We start from the raw sequence: 22,311 nt of genomic DNA, 5'->3' as shown, positions 1-22,311 counted from the left end.
CAATTTCAAATTGTAAGTACGCGTCTTTTAGGTCAATTTTCGAGAATTTCTCACCATCCGCTAGACTCTGGCGTAGTTGGTCAAATAAAGGAACAGGGTGTGCGTGTGTTATAAGAACAGGGTTAAGTGTACTGCGGAAGTCACCACAGATTCTGATCTGGCCATTGGTTTTCACCACGTTAACTGTCGGCGTTGCCCACTGAACCGGAGTTATATTTGGGTCTACTTTGGTTATAATTCCTTCTTCGACCAAACGATCTAGTTCAACTTCAATGTTTTTCTTCATTGAAAATTTAATTGATCTGGCTGGGATGTGTTTCGGTTGAGCATGGGGCTTGATATGTATGTTTACTCGATATTCTTTTACTTTTCCAAGTTTGCCGTCGAAGAGAGTTGTATGCTTGTCCAAGAGTTGTTTTAGTGTAATGGATTCGTGTCGAGTTTTCTTGATGGAATAGACTGGCTTTGGGAAATCCATCTGGAACATTTCGCTCCACTGTAGGCCGAACAACATAGGGTCAGCTGACTTCATTACAACAACAGGAAGTAGTTTTTCCTCGTCTTGAATGCGTACGGTAACGTTTGTTAGACCCTTTGGTTTGAGTCTTGTATTTCCATATGCGCGCAAGCTGGGAGCCTTCATGAGGGAAGGAGCTCCGATACGCGCCCACAATTGTGTACTAATAATTGAATAGAGTGAACCGGGGTCCCAGTCCATCGTGCACGGAATGTCGTTAATGAAAACATCAATTTTTTTGCTGTCCTTGCTTTTAGTTTTGCTTATTTGACAGACAACGTCCGTTTCATCTCCGCTGTCGTCTGAGTAGGAAGATTGAGACGAGTGGCTGCTGCTCCCGTCATGCTTAAGTTTGTGCAGCTTGTTTCCTTTAGTAAATGTTGTTTGTTTATAGTTCCGATTAGGTAAGCATGCTTTGCCTGATTTGATGCAGCAATCCTCAAATTAATTAAGCCAATAAATATGTAATTTATATCAGATATGACTTTATCGACATGGCTACAGCAACGTGGGCCTCATTGTTAATCGTACACTAAACAAAAGTGGCAACAGTGACAGCTCGCTGAGACTACGTCTTTATATATTATAACGCTACGTCTTACGTAGGCGAACAACGCGCGAACGCGGCGCGGCGCGGCGCGGCGAAATCAATCCTTTGATGCCCATAGAAGTGTCCTACGTAAGCGATCTCGTTGCGAACGCGGTGCGGCGCGATTTGCACGCGAATGTCAGGCGGCGCGGCGCGGCGCGGCGCGGCGGCGGCCGCTTTCGCCGCGCCGCGCCGCGCCGCGTTCGCGCGTTGTTCGCCTACGTAAGACGTAGCGTAAGTCTATGGTTTTCACCATTCAGTATTGCCATGGCTCCAAGAAAATTTCCCTATTCCCATTTTGAATTGAACTGGTATACTCTGGCAAGTCAATTTTGTTAGTAAAAAAAGGCGCGAAATTCAAAATTTACTTGAGAGATTCATCCATCACGCCTATATTTTTCAAATTTGTCGCCTTTTTTACTGACAGAGATGACTTGCCAGAGTATATCAAAACTTCAAATATTCAATTAAGGGCTATCATAATAATAATTTAATGAATCACATACCCTGAATAAAACAAAAAATTAGTCTCGATTGAAATACAATGATATTCTTACTTAAAGAATACTGGCCACTCACAATTTCACCTTAATTCGTGGAGAAATCAGTGTATACTGGCAACTTTAAATTTGTTTTCCAATCAAGCACACAAAAAAGTTTCTCATATCTCTATCTCTGTCAATTTAAACAAGAACGAAAGAGATGTACCGTTTTGTGACAGCACCATGAAACACGGAGTTGTGTACATGTCACACGGGAAAGGTCACAGCCAAAATTTGTCGGCGTTGCCGTCGTCCTACCTGTCAAAGGTAGAAAAGTAGTCGACGGAAGTTTTAAAGTTATTTTACAACATCCCAATAAAGTTGTTTAGAAGCTGTATTGTACTAAAGTGTTATTGAAGAATTGATATGTTTATAATTCCAATCGGACTAATACTAGGCGCTTGTGCTAAAGGTGGTCTAAGTTGAATAACTGTTTCTGTTGTGTAGGTGGCTGTCCCAATGATGTGAAAGTGTATTTTCGCATAAAATTTAGATCCCATTGTTTAAATATTTCCTGGGAAAAACATACGAGAGGCTTGTTGTGTAAGAATACAGTCGTTTTGCAATGTGAATGTTGTCGCGGAGTCGCAGTAGACATACCGTGGAAGTAAATTTTGGTGAGTTTTTGATTTGGTATATCTTGTGTTATTTTGTCTAACCTATTAGTTTTTGTTATTTCCCCTTTTTCTTCAGCTTATATAAAGTTGAAATTAGGTGTAAAACCATAACAAACCACTTATTTGTATGTATTTTTCAATACTGTTTGTTATTAAACATAGTTCTAAATTATTAGATGTATACAGAGCTGAAAACAGTAAGTTTATTTATTGATTTCCATTATGAGCCTTAAGAACCTAAAAAAATCCATTTGCTTGATAAGTAATTCTGTGTCATGCAAGAAAATATTGTATCATAGTTGATATCCTATTTAATTAATATCATAATGATGTTGTAATCAATTTGATCTAGATAATAGACTAATAGTTACATAACAAATATAATGCAGCAATAAAGGAGTCAATTATATGCAATATGAAAGATGTTGTAAATTGAAAATATGTAGTAGAAATATAATATACTTAACACTTTCAGTGCCAAGAATCTGATAATCGGGGTAAGTTTGTATTAGAAATTGGGGCTCTCGGCACTGAAAGTTTTAAGATAAAATGACAAAGGCCTTCAGTGGCTACGGCTTGATTTGAACCAGCATCTTAAGCTTCTACATTCTATATTTCTGGTAGAATATCTGGTTTTTTGTTTTGTAGATAATAAATAAGTAATTGAAAGATTGGTGTATCATTATATTGTGAAACATTCGCATATTATGCCATAAATAAAACTATATAGGGTCATTGCGCTATAGTTCATTTTTTTAGCATTAGAAAGAAGGTTAGCGCTCTTGACATGTATTGTCTTTTTATTAAAAATCACCATTGAAAAGTAAATCTCAGCAAATATGTTAGAATTATAAATTGTATACGATCTTTTTAAATTCTTTTGCTTTCAGTGTCACATTGTGTGTCCTAGAACACACAACGTGACAAGAAGCTGAGTGAGGACCTTTTGGCACAAATATTTATGAATTTTAGTTTTGTGTTATTTTATGTTGTGTTATTAGTTATTATTTGTGCTAATAAACATTTATTTTACTTATTCATAAGTAATATAAACTAATTTTTAAGGCGTTTTTCAATATTTTTTAATAAAAAGACACATCAAGATTGTTTACTTTCTTTCTAATGCAAAAAAAAGGAACTATAGTTCCCGTCCCGCTCTAGTTATCATCCACTTGACGGATTAGCAACGAAAATATTTTATTTTTAATTTGCTACACACAGTCACACTTTTGTTTGTACTTATTTGTAGTTAGGAATTTTCTTTTTATTACAGTTGCGAAGAATCCGCAGCAATGGATGTGCCATCACAGGAGACCGTGGGGCTCTTGTCTTCAGGTAAATTCTATTATATACTTTAACTAGGTTCCTCTTGCTTAGTTATCCTCAATACCTATCCTATCCTATACTAGACAGAGCACATAAAGACAATCTCGGTCACCACAAATATACACTCCCATACAGATTTGATATTTGAGCGGGACTGCTTATTTCAGGTGTGCAAATAATTACGGTCAGTGATCGGGCATAATAAAAAAAATAAAAAAAATATTTCCATAATGTAATCTTTTGGGGTATACCTGTGGGCTGTTAAAGTATAAAATAGTGTAGAATAGTGGTAGAACATAACTCAGTTGTGCTGCTCTTCTCTTAGCATGTATTTTATTTTATTTTTTAATGTGAAAATACATTTATTTACATAAAAGATATATAACATTTTATAAGTAAAATTGCACTTATGTGTGGTGATCTCATGCTTTTTGTAAATGCTGCATAATGCGGTATCTGTGTAGTTGTGTCCTATCTTTGAATTTTTCTTATTTGCAAAATAGAGCTTTGTGTTCAGACCTGCTAGCATGAGTTGAGTTCTCGCGCGTGACTCCATACATCTTGCGCTACTTCAAGTATGAACTCGCGCGCGAGAACGCAACTCATGCTAGACGGTCAGAGACAGAAAGATAGAACCTATAAAAAAAATTGGGACAGTTTTTTTTTTTATAATAAAAGGGTGTGTGATTTTGTTTAGACATTATAAACAATTTTCCGAATGAAAATGCGAACGTGTATTACAACATTTATTATTTTAAATAAATCTAAAACAGGTAGAAATTAGCACACAATTCTAGTAAACCATGACCAACAATTTATTAGAACCTCAACTCCATTGTATATTCCCAAAGCATTTGTAAGACCATATGGCAATGATACAGTTACTTGCCTAATAGATTCTACAGTTGTGCCGCGAACGGTAACGAACCTTCTGGCTACGACAGAAGGTTCAAATTGGATTGTACCATGTTTTGAGATAATGCACGCATAGGCATAGTATGTATTGATAAATGAGGTATTTCGAGAATGTTAGCCTTGTGTCTTTTACTAGGCTTAGAACAATATGGCTGGTATTTCTATATAGTTATTAGGTATTTATTCTCAATTTCTCACACAACCTTACCGATTTCCTTATTGCCGATTTCAGTAAAGTATCTTAGATTTTTTCATGATTTCTCAATCTGGGCTATACACGATTCAAATATGTACCTCCGAGAAAATCACCGCGCAGTATTATGGTTGAAACATAACACTTTTGAACGCCAGTGTAGGTATAGTTGGTAAAACAGTCGTTTGCCCTTAAGAGGACAAAGGCTTGACGTCATCGATTCTAGCTCGCGCCGGAAGCCTCGGGTCCGGAAATATCGAGTTACAATGCTGTGCGGGACCCGGTAGGTACCTCTACCTACCGAGTACCGATATCGAGCTAAATATATCTACCGGTGATAATATTTTTCTCAAACATGCTCGGAAATGCCCGTATTTCGTAATAAATCGAAGGGGAAGTGCCCGATATTTATCCTTTCTATAATGTAAAAGGGATGTAACTCTTTGGCATTTTCTGACGAGATAGTTGCCAGAGCGAAGCTCAAGCCCTTGCCGAAGCTGAAGCTCGAGGCAGTTGCCTTCTCAGAAAATGCCTCTTTCCATCCCTCGGCAACAGTGTAGGGGAGACCGAGGTGAGTTGTGACAGAGGAAAGTTGTGACATCGTCGATTTTTTGGAATAGCGCGCGTTTATCAGTTCAAGTTACGAGCTAACAAACGCACACTGTTGCGACCTCACTAATATTTATTAGATTTCAAAAAATCTACGATGTCACAACTCTCCTCTGTCACAACTCACCTCGGTCTCCCCTACTATTTCATCAGTTTCATCACACTTGATCATAAAGGCAGTTAACAACTACATGATCGAATTTCCACTTTATATCAGTTTTTTTTTTCAATGATGATTATAATATTTATGTTTTTTTTTTGTCTTACGTAATAGGTAATTGAATGGCGCCTTGTCAGCACTTCGAAAAGGCATACATATTTCGTTTATATTCATCACCTTATATGATGTAATATGACATAGTGCAAACATAGTTAAGATCAAGGTGTAATGCATGCTTTACATACGATGACTCATTGTTTATGTTTACTTATTATGTTGTTACAGTTGTTATCAGACTCTAGATACAGTAGGTAGAGGTACGGAAATAATGGCATGACAGGTTCTTTACGTAAAAATGATAATAGCATCTTAAGGCCCACCGTCCTACCTGTAGCACTAATTGCTATTGTGTAATTTAAACGACATTCAATTGAAAAATAATTGCATTTCTTTTCTAAACAAAAAAGTGCAATTTCAAAGTAAACGGTCAAAGGTTTCTTTTATGATGTGCCTTAGGAGGATAGTCAAAGTGTCAATAGAGGACGTAATCATGGCAACCAGTTGCAAAAAAAGTTGGTTCACCTAGGTGACGAGATCTTACTAGTTCATCTTGTATCGTCGGTAACTGGAATTGCCAGAATGTCTTGAATTTTCCTAACATTGTGATATATTGGCAATTTGTTAGGACTGCGACCGGAATTGGGAATTGCTAGGAAGTTTTGGTGAGAGAATGAAATATTAATGTTTCTTTATGGAATTGTGATCATCATCTTATCTGCCTAAGGGCCACTTGCACCATTCAGTAATCCGGGGTTAACCGGTTAGACCTGTAGTTACCATGGTTACCAGTACAATTTGACACTAGGTTAACGGTTTAACCGCTTAACCCCGGGTTAGTGGGTCTAAGTATAGTATAGGTCACATTTCTAGGACAGGCAGGTCAGTCTTCTCTCACGCTAGCTCAATGTGGTTTGAAATTGCGAAAAGTATGTCTAGGTGCAAGTAGACTTCTTTTAAGGCTAATTATTGTCAGGAAGTTCATTTCAGACTTAACAATTTTATCAGTACTTTTGAAGCTTGAATCTGGTAACCCGGACAGAGGTGTGTAGTTCAACATCCGTGCCGTGTTCTTATTACTTGGCGAGTTCTCGCCTCATTAAAACCAGTATCTAGTTATCAACGCGTAGTACGCTTACAAGTTGTTGACTTATAATGGTTCGTATGAGACGAGCGTATAGTTAGCGATGGAAATATTACCATTCTAATCGCTTACAGAGAAGTTGTTGATTACATTGGTGAACGTGGCTCTACCATCTGCAACAGACGGGTTTCTCAATTCGATCGTATGATTATCTCACAATGAGAAAATACTGTTATGCAAACTCCGTACATATTGCACTACGAAAGGCGATAAATTAATACACACCTTAGCTGTGTGTAAAAAAAAAATTGTAAGGAAAAAATGACGCGGTTATAGTCTGGCAATTATCACAAATGATTGCTGTACGATATTTGGCTAAAAACCGCACGAGACGCTCGTGCCATGTCTGATTAAGTGCCCTTACTATATGTCTAATCCTCTCATATAGCGGCTACGGAAGGCTTAAATAGATTCACTATTTAGTGCCCGAGAATTCGCGCCCAAGCTAGGTAAGTTACCACAATACCGGGCCTGGAAGGCTTCCCGCGGATCGATCGGGCGCCTGCGCGCCGCTCGCGCCCCGTACAAAGGCAAGGCTCGCAGCCCTGTCAAAATAATACTCGATTTTACCCTAATTTTCACCACTCACGACACTCGCTGGTCGAAAAAAACTATACTCCTCACAAATGAAGACATTTTAAATAGAATCAAATAAAAATTCAAACCGTGACGCATGTTTATTTTTACGTAAATTTATCGATTGTGTTTTTTTAAAGTGTTATTTCTCGATGTGCGTGTTTCGTGCCGGTTTTGAAGAAAATTGTGTGGTTGAAAATGTAGCGAGTTGAAGTCAAGGAGGTGAGTGCTACCGCTGACTTAGTACTTGTGGCTGCTTACTTGTTGCGCTAGCTTGTTACGTAATGCATTTTATTTCGGACCGCTGAGCTCGGGTTCTGGACCCTAGCCTAGGTATAGTAAATTAATGTACCTCTATCTCATTTTATTATTTTTTTTTACAATAAATGTAGATGTCCTAAAAATACACAGATAGAGAAGAGGTATTTATTGTCGCGTATCCCACAGGGGTCCGTTTGCGAGTATTATGCTATCAAAATAATAATTAAATAATCAGGGCCTTACGGTCTCTGAGACAAAGTACTAAATACATATAAAAAAAACCATACATATATACTTGTTTCAATACTTTTTCGGATATATTATTTGATATTTACCAGTCGCATTTCGGTGATGGAAAACATAGTGAGCAAACCGGACTAATCCCACAATAAGGCCTAGTTTTCCCTCTGGGTTGAAAGCTCAGAAAGCAGTCGCTTTCATAGAATGTTTCATATATAACCGCGCCAATTTTTGGGATTAGTTCCCTAGCGGACTCCAGGCTGTAATGAGCTTTGGCAATAAAGCGGGACTAACGCTACGAAGAAGAAAAGCTTGTAAAATTAAAATTGTAGCGTGTGTGAACTCTAACCATGGTGGCATGGTATAGTATATAGTATGTAGAATGTAGAACATGGTATGTAGAACGTGTAAAAACTCAAAAATGCGCGTTTTCCCAGAGATAACACCTAGCTAGATCGATTTTTCGCCCCCGATCCCCGAAATATATAAATAAATAAATATACAAGAATTGCTCGTTTAAAGGGATAAGTATAAGAATAAGATACTATACCGTATAATGTCGATTATATTCGACCTTAAGGTCCAAGTCTTAAGGCCCACCCAGCCCACGCTCCGCCCTGTAGTACTACTTGTACTTAATTAGGGAATTCAATGAAATTTCAACCATTTTCAATTGGAAGGACGTTGCATTTATTGTCTCGTCCGATTTTATTACAAAATTTCACCTTATTTCCTAAACTTTTAATTTCTAATTCAATTATCGATGTTTTTATTGTAACATATTATTAGAAACCAGTGTTAAATAAGTTTGTAACATCAAGTGTTGCAACTATTAATAGTTTTGCGCACTATTTAGGTCACGTCGCCTATTCAACGTTTTGCTTTGAGACCGCTAAAGAGGTCTTTAAAAGGAAAGGTCTATTCAGTAAAGTTCTCGTTCATGCACAGTGCTTATCTTTATTTATATATTTTTGTACAGTCTGCAATATTATTAGTTTACCAACCCTGCATATATTAATTTTGCATGCAGGTTTGTAAGCTAACAGTTTTGATGACTACATGCCATTTTTGTTTTGTACATATTATTATGATATAAAAAAAAAAGTTTTATTTTTAGTATCTATATATTATTGAACACACCAAATTCCGGTTCCGAAAGATGGAAATAAGTTTAACCCCGGTTTAACCCAGAAACAATTTTCAACTCACTTAGAGTGAAACATAATATTTTGAGTAAGTAGTTATTTTTAGGATACTAATTTTACCAAGTAGCGATGATAAAATTAGACTTAATTGTGCTGAAATTTGTTAGATGATCTATATATAGGTATAAGTGACCTTGGGGAAAATCCAGAGATGCTTTAAATAAGTATTGTTCGATGTTCGTGCAATAAATAGCTGGGACGAATTACATACAAAACCAAGACAGGTTATGAATATGCCCTTTAGCTTGTCTTACAGACACAATTATTTATCATTTTTAGGGTTCCGTACCCGAAGGGTAACAACGGGACCCTATTACTAAGATTCTACTGTCCGTCTGTCTGTCACCAGGCTGTATCTCATGAACCGTGATAGCTAGACAGTTGAAATTTTTACAGATGAAGTAGTTCTGTTGCCGCTAATATAACAACGAATACTAAAAACAAAATAAAGTAAATGTTTAAGTGGGGCTCCCATACAACAAACGTAATGGTACGGAACCCTTCGTGCGCGAGTCCGACTCGCACTTTATTTATTTATTTAAACTTTATTGCACAAAAGAAAACTTATCGTACAAAAGGCGGACTTAATGCCAAAAGCATTCTCTACCAGTCAACCTTGCCACTTTGCCGGTTTTTTGTTTTTAGGTATACGACTTCGTATTATTAGATACGTACTACGTACGTAGGGGCGCCAGGTATATTTGTATCTTCTATAAGTACAGTCGCCATCAAATATATCGGAGCAGCCAAGGCGCTCACACATATCTGAACACGCCTCTATTGTCAAAGCATTAAGCCCTATTTAGACGATGCGAGAACTCGCATACGAGTTTCATTACATTGCTGTTTTTGATCGGTCGGTAGAATTGGACGTAACCAACAAGTACGCAATGTAACTAAAATCGCATGCGAGCTCGCGCGCCGTCTAATTCAGCCCTTAGAGTGCGTGTTCAGATTTTGTGAACACCTTGGCCGCTCGGATATATCTGAATGCGACTGTACCTAGGTACCTAGAAGCGAGAACTACACGTCCCTACAACATCCGATTTTGTCGAAATTCTCCCAGGTATTTGCGTTCAGGCTGTCATATAATATTAGGTAGGTATAAGTACCTTCTTGTTACAAGGAACAGTCGAGCTGACAGGGGTTTCATACCCATGTTATACATATGTACGATGTCGGAAATTTATGTCAATGCTCTCAAGGCGCAATAGGTGAGCTACCTACATTATATATTCAAAAGATTTCCATATTCATATAGTTATACATATAGTCTGGCAAACACAACTTGTCAGTCAGTAAGAACCAGTTATACTATACTAAAAAGTTATTTATTTTTAAGTGTATTTAAGGGCTTTGTAAGTGAGTACGCATGCACTCGCTATACTTACTGATTATTTATATTTAGTTCTGTTGTAGTTAAGTTTGTCTTAAGTGAAATGTATAATTTCTTTGAGAAAAATAAAGTTCTATAAACCTAAAACTATACTCATCCCTCCTACAATATGATTCTCTCTGTCTATGTTTGTGATGAGACAGTCAAGGGGCGAACTATGCATATAATATGCACGTTATAAGTGTGTTTATGCCTACCGGATATCCCATCCAGTACGCCACGTTGGTGGTTACTCAAGCAGAAAAGCAGAAACCGATAAGCAACCCTCTGACGGAAGGGGATATTGGCAGGACGTCCCTATCGCATGCGGGATATTACCAGCTATAGTCTTGTAAACCAACTTGTCGGCAGAGAAGGCGACAAATGAAAAATATAGGGGCGAAGGTTTAATCATCCGTACTACCTAACTTTATAATCTAGCATAACTTTCCAAGACGCCTAAAGGTAGCGTTCAAATTCAGACTACCGCAAATGCGCTATGCAGAGGGCCTACGGCGAACCACGTTTGATATTTTGTCTTCCAGTCATACTTACGTACGAATTTACAAGTGTGACAGGGAGGCAACACGTCGAACGTGGTTCGCGGTAGGACCTCAGACTACTGCAGCAATATTGCAGTGCGACATTACTACCGCAAATGTCATAATCGATGTTGCTACCCAGAATTTTCACATCCACCGAAATTATTATATTATATAAAAATATAAAAATATTGACCCTTACCAAATCTGAACCGAAATATAGAAACATACAATTTATGTATGTATGTATATGTATTTTTATTTGCATGGTAATTTGTCTGTTTTCTATGTATTTAATGATAGGTTTCTTTCATTGCATTTGCAACTCCTATTGGACATATGTAAATTTATTAATTTCCGCTACCCAAAGGTTGTCTGGAAGAGATCGCCTTTTAGCGGTAAGACCGCCTGTTGTTTACTTCCGCTTGTATTTCTGTTTTCTTTTATTGAGGTGTGCAATAAAGAGTATTTGTATTGTATACAATCACTAATCACAGTAAATAAGTAATCACTATTTACTCTTTACACAAAAATGGCTGCTATTTAACTGATCACCAGATTTAATAAAATTTAATACCAAAAAAATCTACTTTACCACCCTAAAATAATGAATGATCACCAAAATTATAACACCATTTTAATGTGAAATGATTACCAATTTTATTACATTTTACTATCCTATTAAAGGAAATGACACCAAATTAATCATTATTAACCCAAAAATTGTAAATAATTACCAAATTTCAAACCCCAACTTAATGTCAATTGATAACCAAATTATTACATCGTGCTATCCTATTAAATAAAATGTCACCAAAATAATCATTGTAAACCCAAAAATAGTAAATGACCACCAAAATTAGAACTCCATTTTAATGTAAAATTATAACCAAATTTTTAAATCTTGCTATCCTATTAAAGCAAAGCAAAATTTTCTAGTAGCATTTCGTTTCTGTATGGGTTGCAGTTCAAACCTAACCTAACCCACTTTTCTAGTAACATTTCGTTTCTGTAAGGTTCGCAGTTCAAACCTAACCTAACCCACTTTTCTAGTAGCATTTCTTATCTGGAAGGGTCGCAGTTCAAACCTAACCTAACCCACTTTTCTAGTAGAATTTCGTTTCTGTGTGGGTCGGAGTTCAAACCTAACCTAACCCACTTTTCTAGTAGCATTTCGTTTCTGTAAGGGTCACAGTTCAAACCTAACCTAACCCACTTTTCTAGTAGCATTTCGTTTCTGTAAGGGTCGCAGTTCAAACCTAACCTAACCCACTTTTCTAGTAGCATTTCTTTTCTGTAAGGGTCGCAGTTCAAACCTAACCTAACCCACTTTTCTAGTAGCATTTCTTTTCTGTAAGGGTCGCAGTTCAAACCTAACCTAACCCACTTTTCTAGTAGCAATTCGTTTCTGTAAGGGTCGCAGTGTTAACCTAGCCCACTTAAGTGATAGCAGTACAAACCTAACCTAACATACTTTTCTAGTAGCATTTCAGTATGCCTACCTAAGTTATGCGGTGCGGAGTACGGGGGTTGAGCGGGAGGGGCTAGTAATTTTGGCATCATTTTACTTTATTTGGTAATATGTATAAATTTTTTGGTATCATAGTGGTTTATTTAGGTGAAAATATCGCATTTATTTGGTCTTCAAGATTTGGTGATCATTAATGATTTTTGGTAATCATTCAATATATTTGGTATTCAAATACAATTTGAAGTGCAGTCGTAATTAAAATGGTGGTACATTTGTAATTTTAGGCCTTATTTTTTTGGTGTTCAGTAATTTTTTTTGGTAAGCATGATTTTTTTATTTAGGGTACCAAAGTATTTTTTGGTGGTCATTATATTTGTAGCCCACAAAAATTACCATAAAACCCCCATTCCCCTCACCTTGAGCGGACAATGTTCGAACATACAAAATGCATAATGTAGGCCGGGCCGAGCGACCTACTTGCAGTGGGTCAAGGTTGCCCGGGACCAGTGCATTGGGACCCCTTCCGTGCTCCTGACGGCACAATACGTGTCAACTTGACAGAAAGGACGGTGGGAATGGGCTCTTTAGACAAAAGTTGATGTCTTATTTTCTTATTTAGGCCAATTAATTGGGTGAATATTTATCAATAGTAAAAGAGGGAAAAGTGACCATTATTTACTATTAGGAATTAAATATTTAAAGCCAGCCATTTTCGAGATTAGACAAGATTAGAGATGGGCCGAACATGGATTTTACCAAATACGAGTATTCAGCCGAACTTTAGTGATGTACTTTCTTACACCCGAAACAATTTAATAAGCAGTTCGACAGCTAGACCGCTATTAAACCTAGAAACAAATATTTGCTGGCATTTTAACCGAATAATTTGGCGTAAGTACCTAAATTGAAATTTGTGCCGAATACCGAATAAGAACCGAATATTTGATCCATATCTTTTAACAAGATAGAAAACCAATTTGTAGTTTCGATTTCTAGTTTGTCCCTGGTGGTCTAGCCAATGTGACAATCGCTTGCGCTTCGCCATCGAATTGCTTTGGGTCTCTCAGTGACTCTTCCATATTATTGTGACAGAGACAGTTGCGTTTCGTTTAGGGCTCGCGGTCGGGTCCGGGTTTCGGGTACCCGTTGCCGGGGCCCCGTTGTCGTGCTACACGAAACCGGATTTGTGGCCCGTTCGGAACGGATAATTAGGATCCGTGTAATTAAGATCCGTGTACCCGTGTTACCCGTGTGTCCGGATCCACGGATATTAATTACACACGGGTTCGGCCCGTTCTCGACGTATAGTGACGATGACGATCGATCGCGTTCTTTATAATAAAAGCAAAGAATCTTATACCTTTAAACGAGCAATTCCATTATATTCAAATACTAAATGTACTATTTAACTAAGCAGACTTGTAACCATTGTTACCAATAAACTTTCATTTTCATTTTATCATTTTCATTTTTTCAATTTCTATTTTCCGAGCATTTCGGAAATGGCTCTAACGGTTTCGATGAAATTTGCTGGTTCGCCCCCGAACAAAACGAAAAAAAAAACAGAACGGCAACAACTAGGTATGACCAAATGAAAACAGCTGAACTAAGATTAGAAACTTTGACCGACTGAGTGGCAAACTAAAATCTTAAAAAATCCATTACTGAAAAAAATCCAATTCTTGTTTGTAAAAGAGCACGGCTACTTCTTTAACTTTCCAAACAAAAGGTATGCCGGGTAAAATACCTGTGTCAAAATTGCCACGGCTATTTTATTGCATGTGCCGCCCGCAAACCATTATTATCTTAATCTACACGTGTACATTTCTATGAACTTCGCACGAAATAAAAATTATCTAAGTAATAAGTGGGAACGTGAGAAAAAACTAGAGTTGGACAAAAAAAAGTCTTCAGCGGATTTGATAGCCCACGCTGTGCAAGTGTCATTTATAGGTCATAATTTCATAGAAATTGTGATTGAAAAAAAATGTAGATTTAACCAAATCAATACGTTCACTTCATAAATTAACGTATTGATTTGGTTAAATCTACATTGTAAGCCTATGATTACAGTTCTTATTTAGGTATTTATTATTTTAAGTGTTAGTTGAGTTTAAGATTATGTTTAGTTCAATTACCTGCATGTTAGTAACGTGCAACGTTACATTACAAAGTATGACGTTTAAAATAACTCTTCCACTGCGTGGGCTATCAAATCCGCTGCAGACTATTCTTGATCTGACTCTAGTATCTTAATATTTATTATAAACCTACATGCTCATTATTTAATCATTTTTACAAGCAGTAACATTTAATATACAATTGGTGTTTCATTTAATATAATCCGACTAAATTACATTTCAGCAACAACTTCATATTTCACAAAATAAAATATCAAGACATTATCCACCAGTAGAATACCACCTCTTAAATATTGTTTAAATTCGAACCCGCCGGGGGAGTCGGTCCGCCGGCGCCGTGTATTCAATACCCGAACGAAGCCGAAGTCCGCGGCTCTGGAGCCGAGCGTAGATCCGGAGCCGAACGCACTACACGGGAACGGATCTTGACGGGTTCGTGTAATTCGGAGGCTTAGCACCGCCGGGGCTAAGAACACGGATACACGGGTTGGCGTGTAGCACGGATATCGGGAGCCCTAGTTTCGTTCGCTACGGAGCGTTAGCGATTGGCATGTTGTCTAGGGGGCCTGAGGGGCTACCGCGAAAACGGAAAATCGCAAATTTCGGGGATCTTTCCCTTTTACTCCAACGAAGGCGTAATTAGAGTGACAGAGAAAAATCCCCGCAATTTGTGAATTTCGGTTTTCGCGGTAACCCCTCTGATTCGATTTTATCCCGAAGACCGAAGGCTCTTCCTAAATTGGTCAATTCCCCGATGGTCGGGCGGCAAGTATATTTTCTCAAAAATGGACGGCAAAGTCGACTTTGCCGTCTAAAAAATAGGTCGCGAAGCGCGTAGTTTATGGTCAGTCAAAAATTAAAAAGTTAAAAACATTGCAGTCTCGATTTTGGGACTGCAATGTTGCATACAAATTCCATTATTTGTCGAGTTCCAAACTTTTTAAAAGTTGAAATGGCCATATGAAATGAAGGCACAGGCCCATTCAACAGCCAAACAGATGATTACTTAGTACCGCGACTATTTAGCTGTCTCAAATAGGTTGGCGTATTCTCGGCAGAAAAATAGACTTCTATTTTTTTATTAAAAAAATAAAAAGGCGGCAAGGGCTTTTTTCTGTGAAAATGTATACGTAAGAAAGTTGCTTTTGTATAATATTTCTGTGATATTTATATTTCTTGCGCCATTTTTGAGAAAAGCACTATATATGACTCGGCTGGAAGGCTACTTGCTGGCTTCGGATTCAATTAAACGGACTCCCAAGGTCGTCCGTTTAAAACGAATCCTCAGCCTGCAAGTAGCTACTTCCGAGCCTCGACAATAATGTACTATTACATGCCGTCTTTACTTTATTACTAACTAACAGACTTTTCTATTATGTAAGTACAGTCAAGGAATTTAAATTCCGACCCATTTCGTACTTTGTCACAGTGACAATCAATATGAAAGCCGCTAGAGACCTCATACGGTTGTCACTGTGACAAAGTACGAAATGGGTCGGAATTTAAATTCCTTGACTGTACCTAAAAAGGTGTGTATCAAGCATACATAGATTTCGCATATTCGCAAATTTGGATATGGTAAAAAGTTGGATGGATACACACATTGGACAGTCAAGAGATACGCTTACTTTAACCAGCTTATTAGTGGTATATATTGTTGGTTATTAAATTAGTAAATTCCCCGATGGTTGGGCGGCATTCGTACATTATTGCAGAGGCCGGGAAACGGCAATTCGTGGGTTTCGATTTTGTCGGACGAAATGAACCACCCACCATATTATTATGCTGTAGCAAAAACTCTTAACTTTTAGCTAGCTTTTAGTGGTTAGTTGAGTTTTCTATAAACCCTGACACTCGCGAAGTCCCCCCGCAACCGCAACGGAAAAACCTGTCATGTCAGGGGAACCCTGACATATGGCAACCCAGGTTATGGTTCCTCTACACGATGGGCCAACGCCGGCCACTCCAAGGGACGCAGCTATGCGGTAGAATGAGATAGCAATATCACTTGTTCCCTCTAATGTATAAATTAGAGATGTACCGACTAGTCGGGAAAGCCGACTATCCGGCCACATTTGTAGTCGGCGATTAGTCGGCGACTAGTCGGCAAAAATGGCCGATTAGTCGGCACTTTATAAGTGAAAGAAAAACAGAAAAAAGAAACCAACAGTCAATATTTACCATATGTTTTATGTCTATTTTACCAAAATACCTATTCAGGGTGTGAAAACTGTTGTTCATATAATTGACCGTTTGGTCGTTATCGTATGGTGGTGGGCTGGTGTATTCCTCTACAGGTCGATCTCAACTGATTCTCGTGTAATTTTATGGCCAAGTTTTATACTTAAAGGATTTTATTATAATTCAGTTTTTGTTTTTTTTTTAATGGTGGAGCCATGGGGAACTATTAATGTAATTGCAAAATTTAGAGACTTATAAACAGGGCACGTTGCTCATAAAGACGCTGAACGAGCTGAGACGAGAAATAGAACCTTGGAAATACCTCCTACAAGTTGTACCTACTGACGGTCTGCTCAGGATCTCAAAATAAAAGATAGACAGAAATTGAACGAGGATCCTTGTGATAGGTCTTTGAACACCTTTTAGCCAAGCTAATAAATGAATAGCGCAACCAAAAGAGCAAAACTATTGTTTTTCACCTGAACTTATACGAAACTAATGATCTGGCCGACTAGCCGACTAGTCGGCCGACTAATCGGCCATTCGAGCGCCGATTAGTCGGCTAGTCGGCTAGTCGGCCAAATTAATAGTCGGTACATCACTAGTATAAATGCGTCTCTTGGAGTGGCCGGCGTTGGCCCATCGTGTAGAGGAGCCATTAGGCGGACTATGCCTTCTTACACAAATTTAAATTTGAAGGAAAATACGGCAAGAGAAGGGATCTGGCACCTAAAAACGCGGTAAAAGTCACTAGTGAGATTAATGAGCCAATTAAATTCCGACAATAGCCTATTGTCCTCGCATTCGCACTTAACGGCTGTGAATTAAGAGTTGTGTGCATTTTGACACGTACTTTTGGGATATTGAGATAACTCGTTAACTGAGGCATTTTTTTTAAATTCCCCATGTGAAAAGAAGAGGAGAGAGAGCGTTTGTATGTTATTATTTATCGGCGCCTCGTCGGACTTTTCGACTAAGAACGATTATAGTTCGTTTTTTTAGCATTAGAAAGAACTTGCAAAAAGGTAAGCGATCTTGACATGTCTTTTAATTGGAAAACGCTTTTTAAAAATCAAAAACTATTACTTATCAATGCAGAAGAATATAAATGATCGTGTTAGATTCATAATTGTTACATATTTGCCGTAACTTATTTTTTGAATGTGTTTTTCAATTAAAAGACACATCAAGATTGCTTACCTTATTTCTAATGCTAAAAAAAAACGAACTATAGACGACGAAAAACATGTCCACATTTAAATAGAAGAGTCCAATAATTTGGATATACCTCTATTATTGTGAGATAGAGAGGGATCATGTTTAATTAGATAAATATTTGACATATACCTACTTAGTTGATTGTATTATCTATATTTCCTATTTAGTTTAACACATCGCACGATTACGCCTTAAATTGCTGATCCTGACTTGAATTGTGACAACCCTATATAGCCGAAAGGGATAGTGCCATACATTAGAAAGGGATAGCATGATTCGTCCCTGAATAACTGACAATCTTCGATTTTGTAGGAAGTGTCCTTTCTGTACGGTAGTACTATTATGTTTTATGTGCCTACACTTGCACAGAGTAGAGCACAAGTTGCACTAAGCTAAACGTTTAGTTGTAGCACAAGTTGACAAAGTTACCAACTCTGCCGGGGTTAGCTCAGAGATGGCTCTGTTGCGATAAACCGCACACTGTTGCACGTTTGTTGTTTGCTATTGTATGTTAAATTGTTTATGTTTATAAAGTGTTAATGTATCTTCTCTTTTGAATAAGTGAAAACTTGCAACGTAACGTAGGTACAGGTAACGGGTACCGTAAGAATGAAACATCTAAATTACAAAGTAAATCCGATTCACACGTCCACCTACGTTTGTCTGTCTCATAAGGTACCTATAGTCGCACCAAGAAAAGTCTGCAGCGGATTTGATAGCCCACGCAGTGGCAGTGTTATTAATACGTCATAATTTCATAGAAGTTTGAAGTTTAAAATGACACTTGCACTGCGTGGGCTATCAAAATCGCTGCACACTTTTCACGGTCGACGCGGTTTTTTGTACGCGGTTAAAATTTAACACGATGATTCCTGATGTTTTAGCGTTATTATAAATTTGTAAATCAATATATTAGGGACAATTCGACCGATTTGGGACTTGGATATACGACCTTTAAAAAATCTGTTATTACTATCACATACACTGTCGAACCAATGATAAGTAGGAGCGAAACATACCACAAGTAATGTCAAATCATTGTCTGATTTTGAAGTTTGAATGCCTTTCTAGATCGACTAAGACGCCAGTAAACAAATCGTTAACAAAGCCCATCAAATCAAAGCTAATAAATTCCTGTATTCCCACCAAAAGCGATTGTTTGCTATAAAATTACTATCATTAAAGCTAATATTACGTCATCATGTCGCGGTATAATAACCATAAACTCGCACATGCGCAAATAGTGATGTGCCATTCCTAAATTTCCCCTGGGTATCGCGGTGGAATATATCTGAAAATTTCTTGTGTTGCATGTAAAAAACGAAAGAAGTAGATTTTTTTTTCATTTTAGGAAATTTTCCAATGTTTTAATACCTATGATGCTTGTTAAAAAAATATAGTCGCACCAATAAAAATCTGCAGCAGATTTGATAGCCCACGCAGTGGAAGTGTTATTTATACGTCATAATTTCATAGAAGTTCGACGTTTAAAATGACACTTGCACTGCGTGGGCTATCAAAATCGCTGCAGACTTTTTACGGTCTAACTATTCGTTATGATACTTATGATTTAACAGAAATCACGAATAGCGTAATGCACGCAACTTCACGTATACTACCTACTAAATATAAACCTATTAAATTAGTACCTATACAAAATATTACATATTTATAACATGTTTAGTGTTGTTCCAAGGATCATATATAAGTACAAAACCCGACAAATCCGTGCAAATATTTACGCAAAATCGGATAAGCAGATAGACTCGTTGACGTGAGATTAATGTCTCTACCAAATGAAATGAGAATTTGAACAAATTAAAGCTCTGAGGAATACGCTAATTAATATTCATAGAGCGCATGCGGCCCGCGAACCTCTCGCGGCCTGCGGGCCTCCCTGGCTATTTTGTATGAAATATTGACAAACGACAATGTCTGATAAAGTCATAAATATAAACAAAGTGAGGCCCGCGTCAACTTCGTTAACTACTATGTGGCCCTTGGCTGCTAAAAGGTTGCAGACCGCTGCATTAGTGTAGTACCTAACTAATTATTAATGATGGCAACTTACCAATGTTTCCGGAACCAACACACCACTAAAATGTTTATCGCACAAATGTTTATCGTAAACATTTTACGGCGCCTTAGTAAACGCGGGGATACGACCAGATTAAGGGCTTTTTTAATGGAGGGTAGAGCAACAGGTCCCGGCCTTGATCTATTCCGTGGATCTTAAAGGCCGGAAGGAGGGCTTTATTATGTTGGATTCCTTAATTTCTGCGGAGCAATGATTCTGCGTTGATCGCTTAATAAAATGACCGAAAATAAAGACTAAAGTAGCTTTTTATGTTGTCAAAGAGTAGAACTGTAGTATTGTAGAGACAGACAGTGTAAATTGACTTTTTCATATATTGACGCTTTAATGCCTGACAAAAAAGCGTTAATATCGAATACCTATTTCACTTAAGAAATGTACGTTCCGTGTGAATAATCGCATTCTCCGTGAAGAAAACAATAACAAAATCGCTCAGAAACTAGATTAGTTAATCCTTACTTGCTTCTCGCCGATCGTCATTAAAAGCAAAGTAGATAACGACTATAAAATTTGCTAAAACATATCGTTTAAAGAGCAAGAGAGCAGAATAATCAAACAAACCAGTGTAACATGAATTTGTATTTTGTTAACGGCCTCCTAGCCTAGTCAGTAGAGAGCCTACCAAGCAAGAGGCGGGTTGTGTTTATCACGAATATTTGTTTCTGATTTATGGATGTTACCTATGCATCTAAGTATATATTTAATTATATAGTCGCCTAGTGACCGTAGCTAAGCTTTGCTTAGTTGGGGGCTAAGTTTACCTGTGAAAGAATATAATATATATTTTTTATTTTTCTTACAGACGAGGGCGGCGCGGGCGGCAGTTCAGACTCGCCAGACAGCAGCGAGGACGAGGTCACCTCACACGTCCCGCCCGCCATGACTGCCCGCGCCCAGGTAGTAGTAAGTGACCCATCTGTACCCTACCCGGTGTCTTGTGTATTCAGAACCGTATCTTAAGCCTGGCAGCAGTTCAGGCCCGCCAGACAGCAGCGAGGATGAGGTCACCTCACAAACGCCCGCCATGACTGCCCGCGCCCAGGTAGTAGTAAGTGACCCATCTGTACCCTACCCGGTGTCTTGTGTTCTGAACCACAACCCCTGTCCTGGCCTGTCGTGCGCCCCGTTGATGAGCATGAGACTAACGCCACGGCGGCCGTCACACGTCACTGGCTAACTGAAGTAGTGTGTGATCCTTTTAGGCCTTGAGTAGCCACTACAGTGAGTGCAGACTGGTATCAAGCTTGCCATAACTACCAGTGATCCGTAAGTAAACCGAGTAAGTCAATCACCAGCTACATACTGTGTACCTTCCACATTGCACGCAACGACTGAATGGAGAAGTTTTAAACCTATTGGCGCAATCGGTAGGATGGTTGCGAAGTATCTTTCATTTTCTATGTGTTTTTTCTTTACTTGCATATGAGTATACATTAAAATGTGGATTGATAAAATATATTTAAATGTGTGACATCGTTTTGTATGATATGCCGTGTAGCGTGTAAACGAAGCAAGCCGAAATAGATATGATAACCTTTTTTTTTATTAGAAAAATCGACAAGTGTCGGAGTAAAACGTGTCGGCATTGATGTTTGACGTACAGATATTGCATTATAAATTATGTACAGGTGCCGACCATCAGCGTCACGCCCCACAGCCCGGGCGTGCTCGACGACAGCCTACAACAGCTACGCCAGCTCCATGCGGCCGTGCAACGTATGCGCGCCGCGCCGCTCCCGCTTATGGTAAGTGTGGCGTCTTTATATCAGCAGCCAAGGAGGCAATGCCGACCATCAGCGTCACGTCGTACAGCCCGGGCGTGCTCGACGACAGCCTACAACAGCTACGCCAGCTCCATGCGGCCGTGCAACGTATGCGCGCCGCGCCGCTCCCGCTTATGGTAAGTGTGGCGTCTTTATATCAGCAGCGAAGGAGGCAATGCCGACCATCAGCGTCACGTCGTACAGCCCGGGCGTGCTCGACGACAGCCTACAACAGCTACGCCAGCTCCATGCGGCCGTGCAACGTATGCGCGCCGCGCCGCTCCCGCTTATGGTAAGTGTGGCGTCTTTATATCAGCTGCCAAGGAGGCAATGCCGACCATCAGCGTCACGCCGCACAGCCCGGGCGTGCTCGACGACAGCCTACAACAGCTACGCCAGCTCCATGCGGCCGCGCAACGTATGCGCGCCGCGCCGCTCCCGCTTATGGTAAGTGTGGCGTCTTTATATCAGCTGCCAAGGAGGCAATGCCGACCATCAGCGTCACGCCGTACAGCCCGGGCGTGCTCGACGACAGCCTACAACAGCTACGCCAGCTCCATGCGGCCGTGCAACG

General features: G+C 38.8%; 2 protein-coding genes across 2 annotated transcripts in view; one reads left to right on the top strand and one right to left on the bottom strand.

The window, feature by feature from the left end:
• Positions 1–22,311, bottom strand: part of LOC134678739 (uncharacterized) — a 336,630-nt gene that overhangs the window by 44,823 nt on the left and 269,496 nt on the right. The window lies entirely within an intron of this gene.
• On the top strand, positions 1,885–21,878 carry LOC134673043 (uncharacterized). The gene is made up of 4 exons (XM_063530986.1): positions 1,885–2,265; positions 3,539–3,600; positions 20,777–20,877; positions 21,603–21,878. The coding sequence occupies exons 2-4, from the start codon at positions 3,558–3,560 to the stop codon at positions 21,876–21,878; spliced, it is 420 nt and encodes a 139-aa protein (XP_063387056.1). The 5' UTR covers positions 1,885–2,265; positions 3,539–3,557.

Source organism: Cydia fagiglandana, chromosome 2, assembly GCF_963556715.1.
Source record: "Cydia fagiglandana chromosome 2, ilCydFagi1.1, whole genome shotgun sequence".
In the NCBI taxonomy this organism is placed as follows: Eukaryota; Metazoa; Arthropoda; class Insecta; order Lepidoptera; family Tortricidae; genus Cydia; species Cydia fagiglandana.
This window is presented reverse-complemented; position numbering and strand designations above follow the sequence as displayed.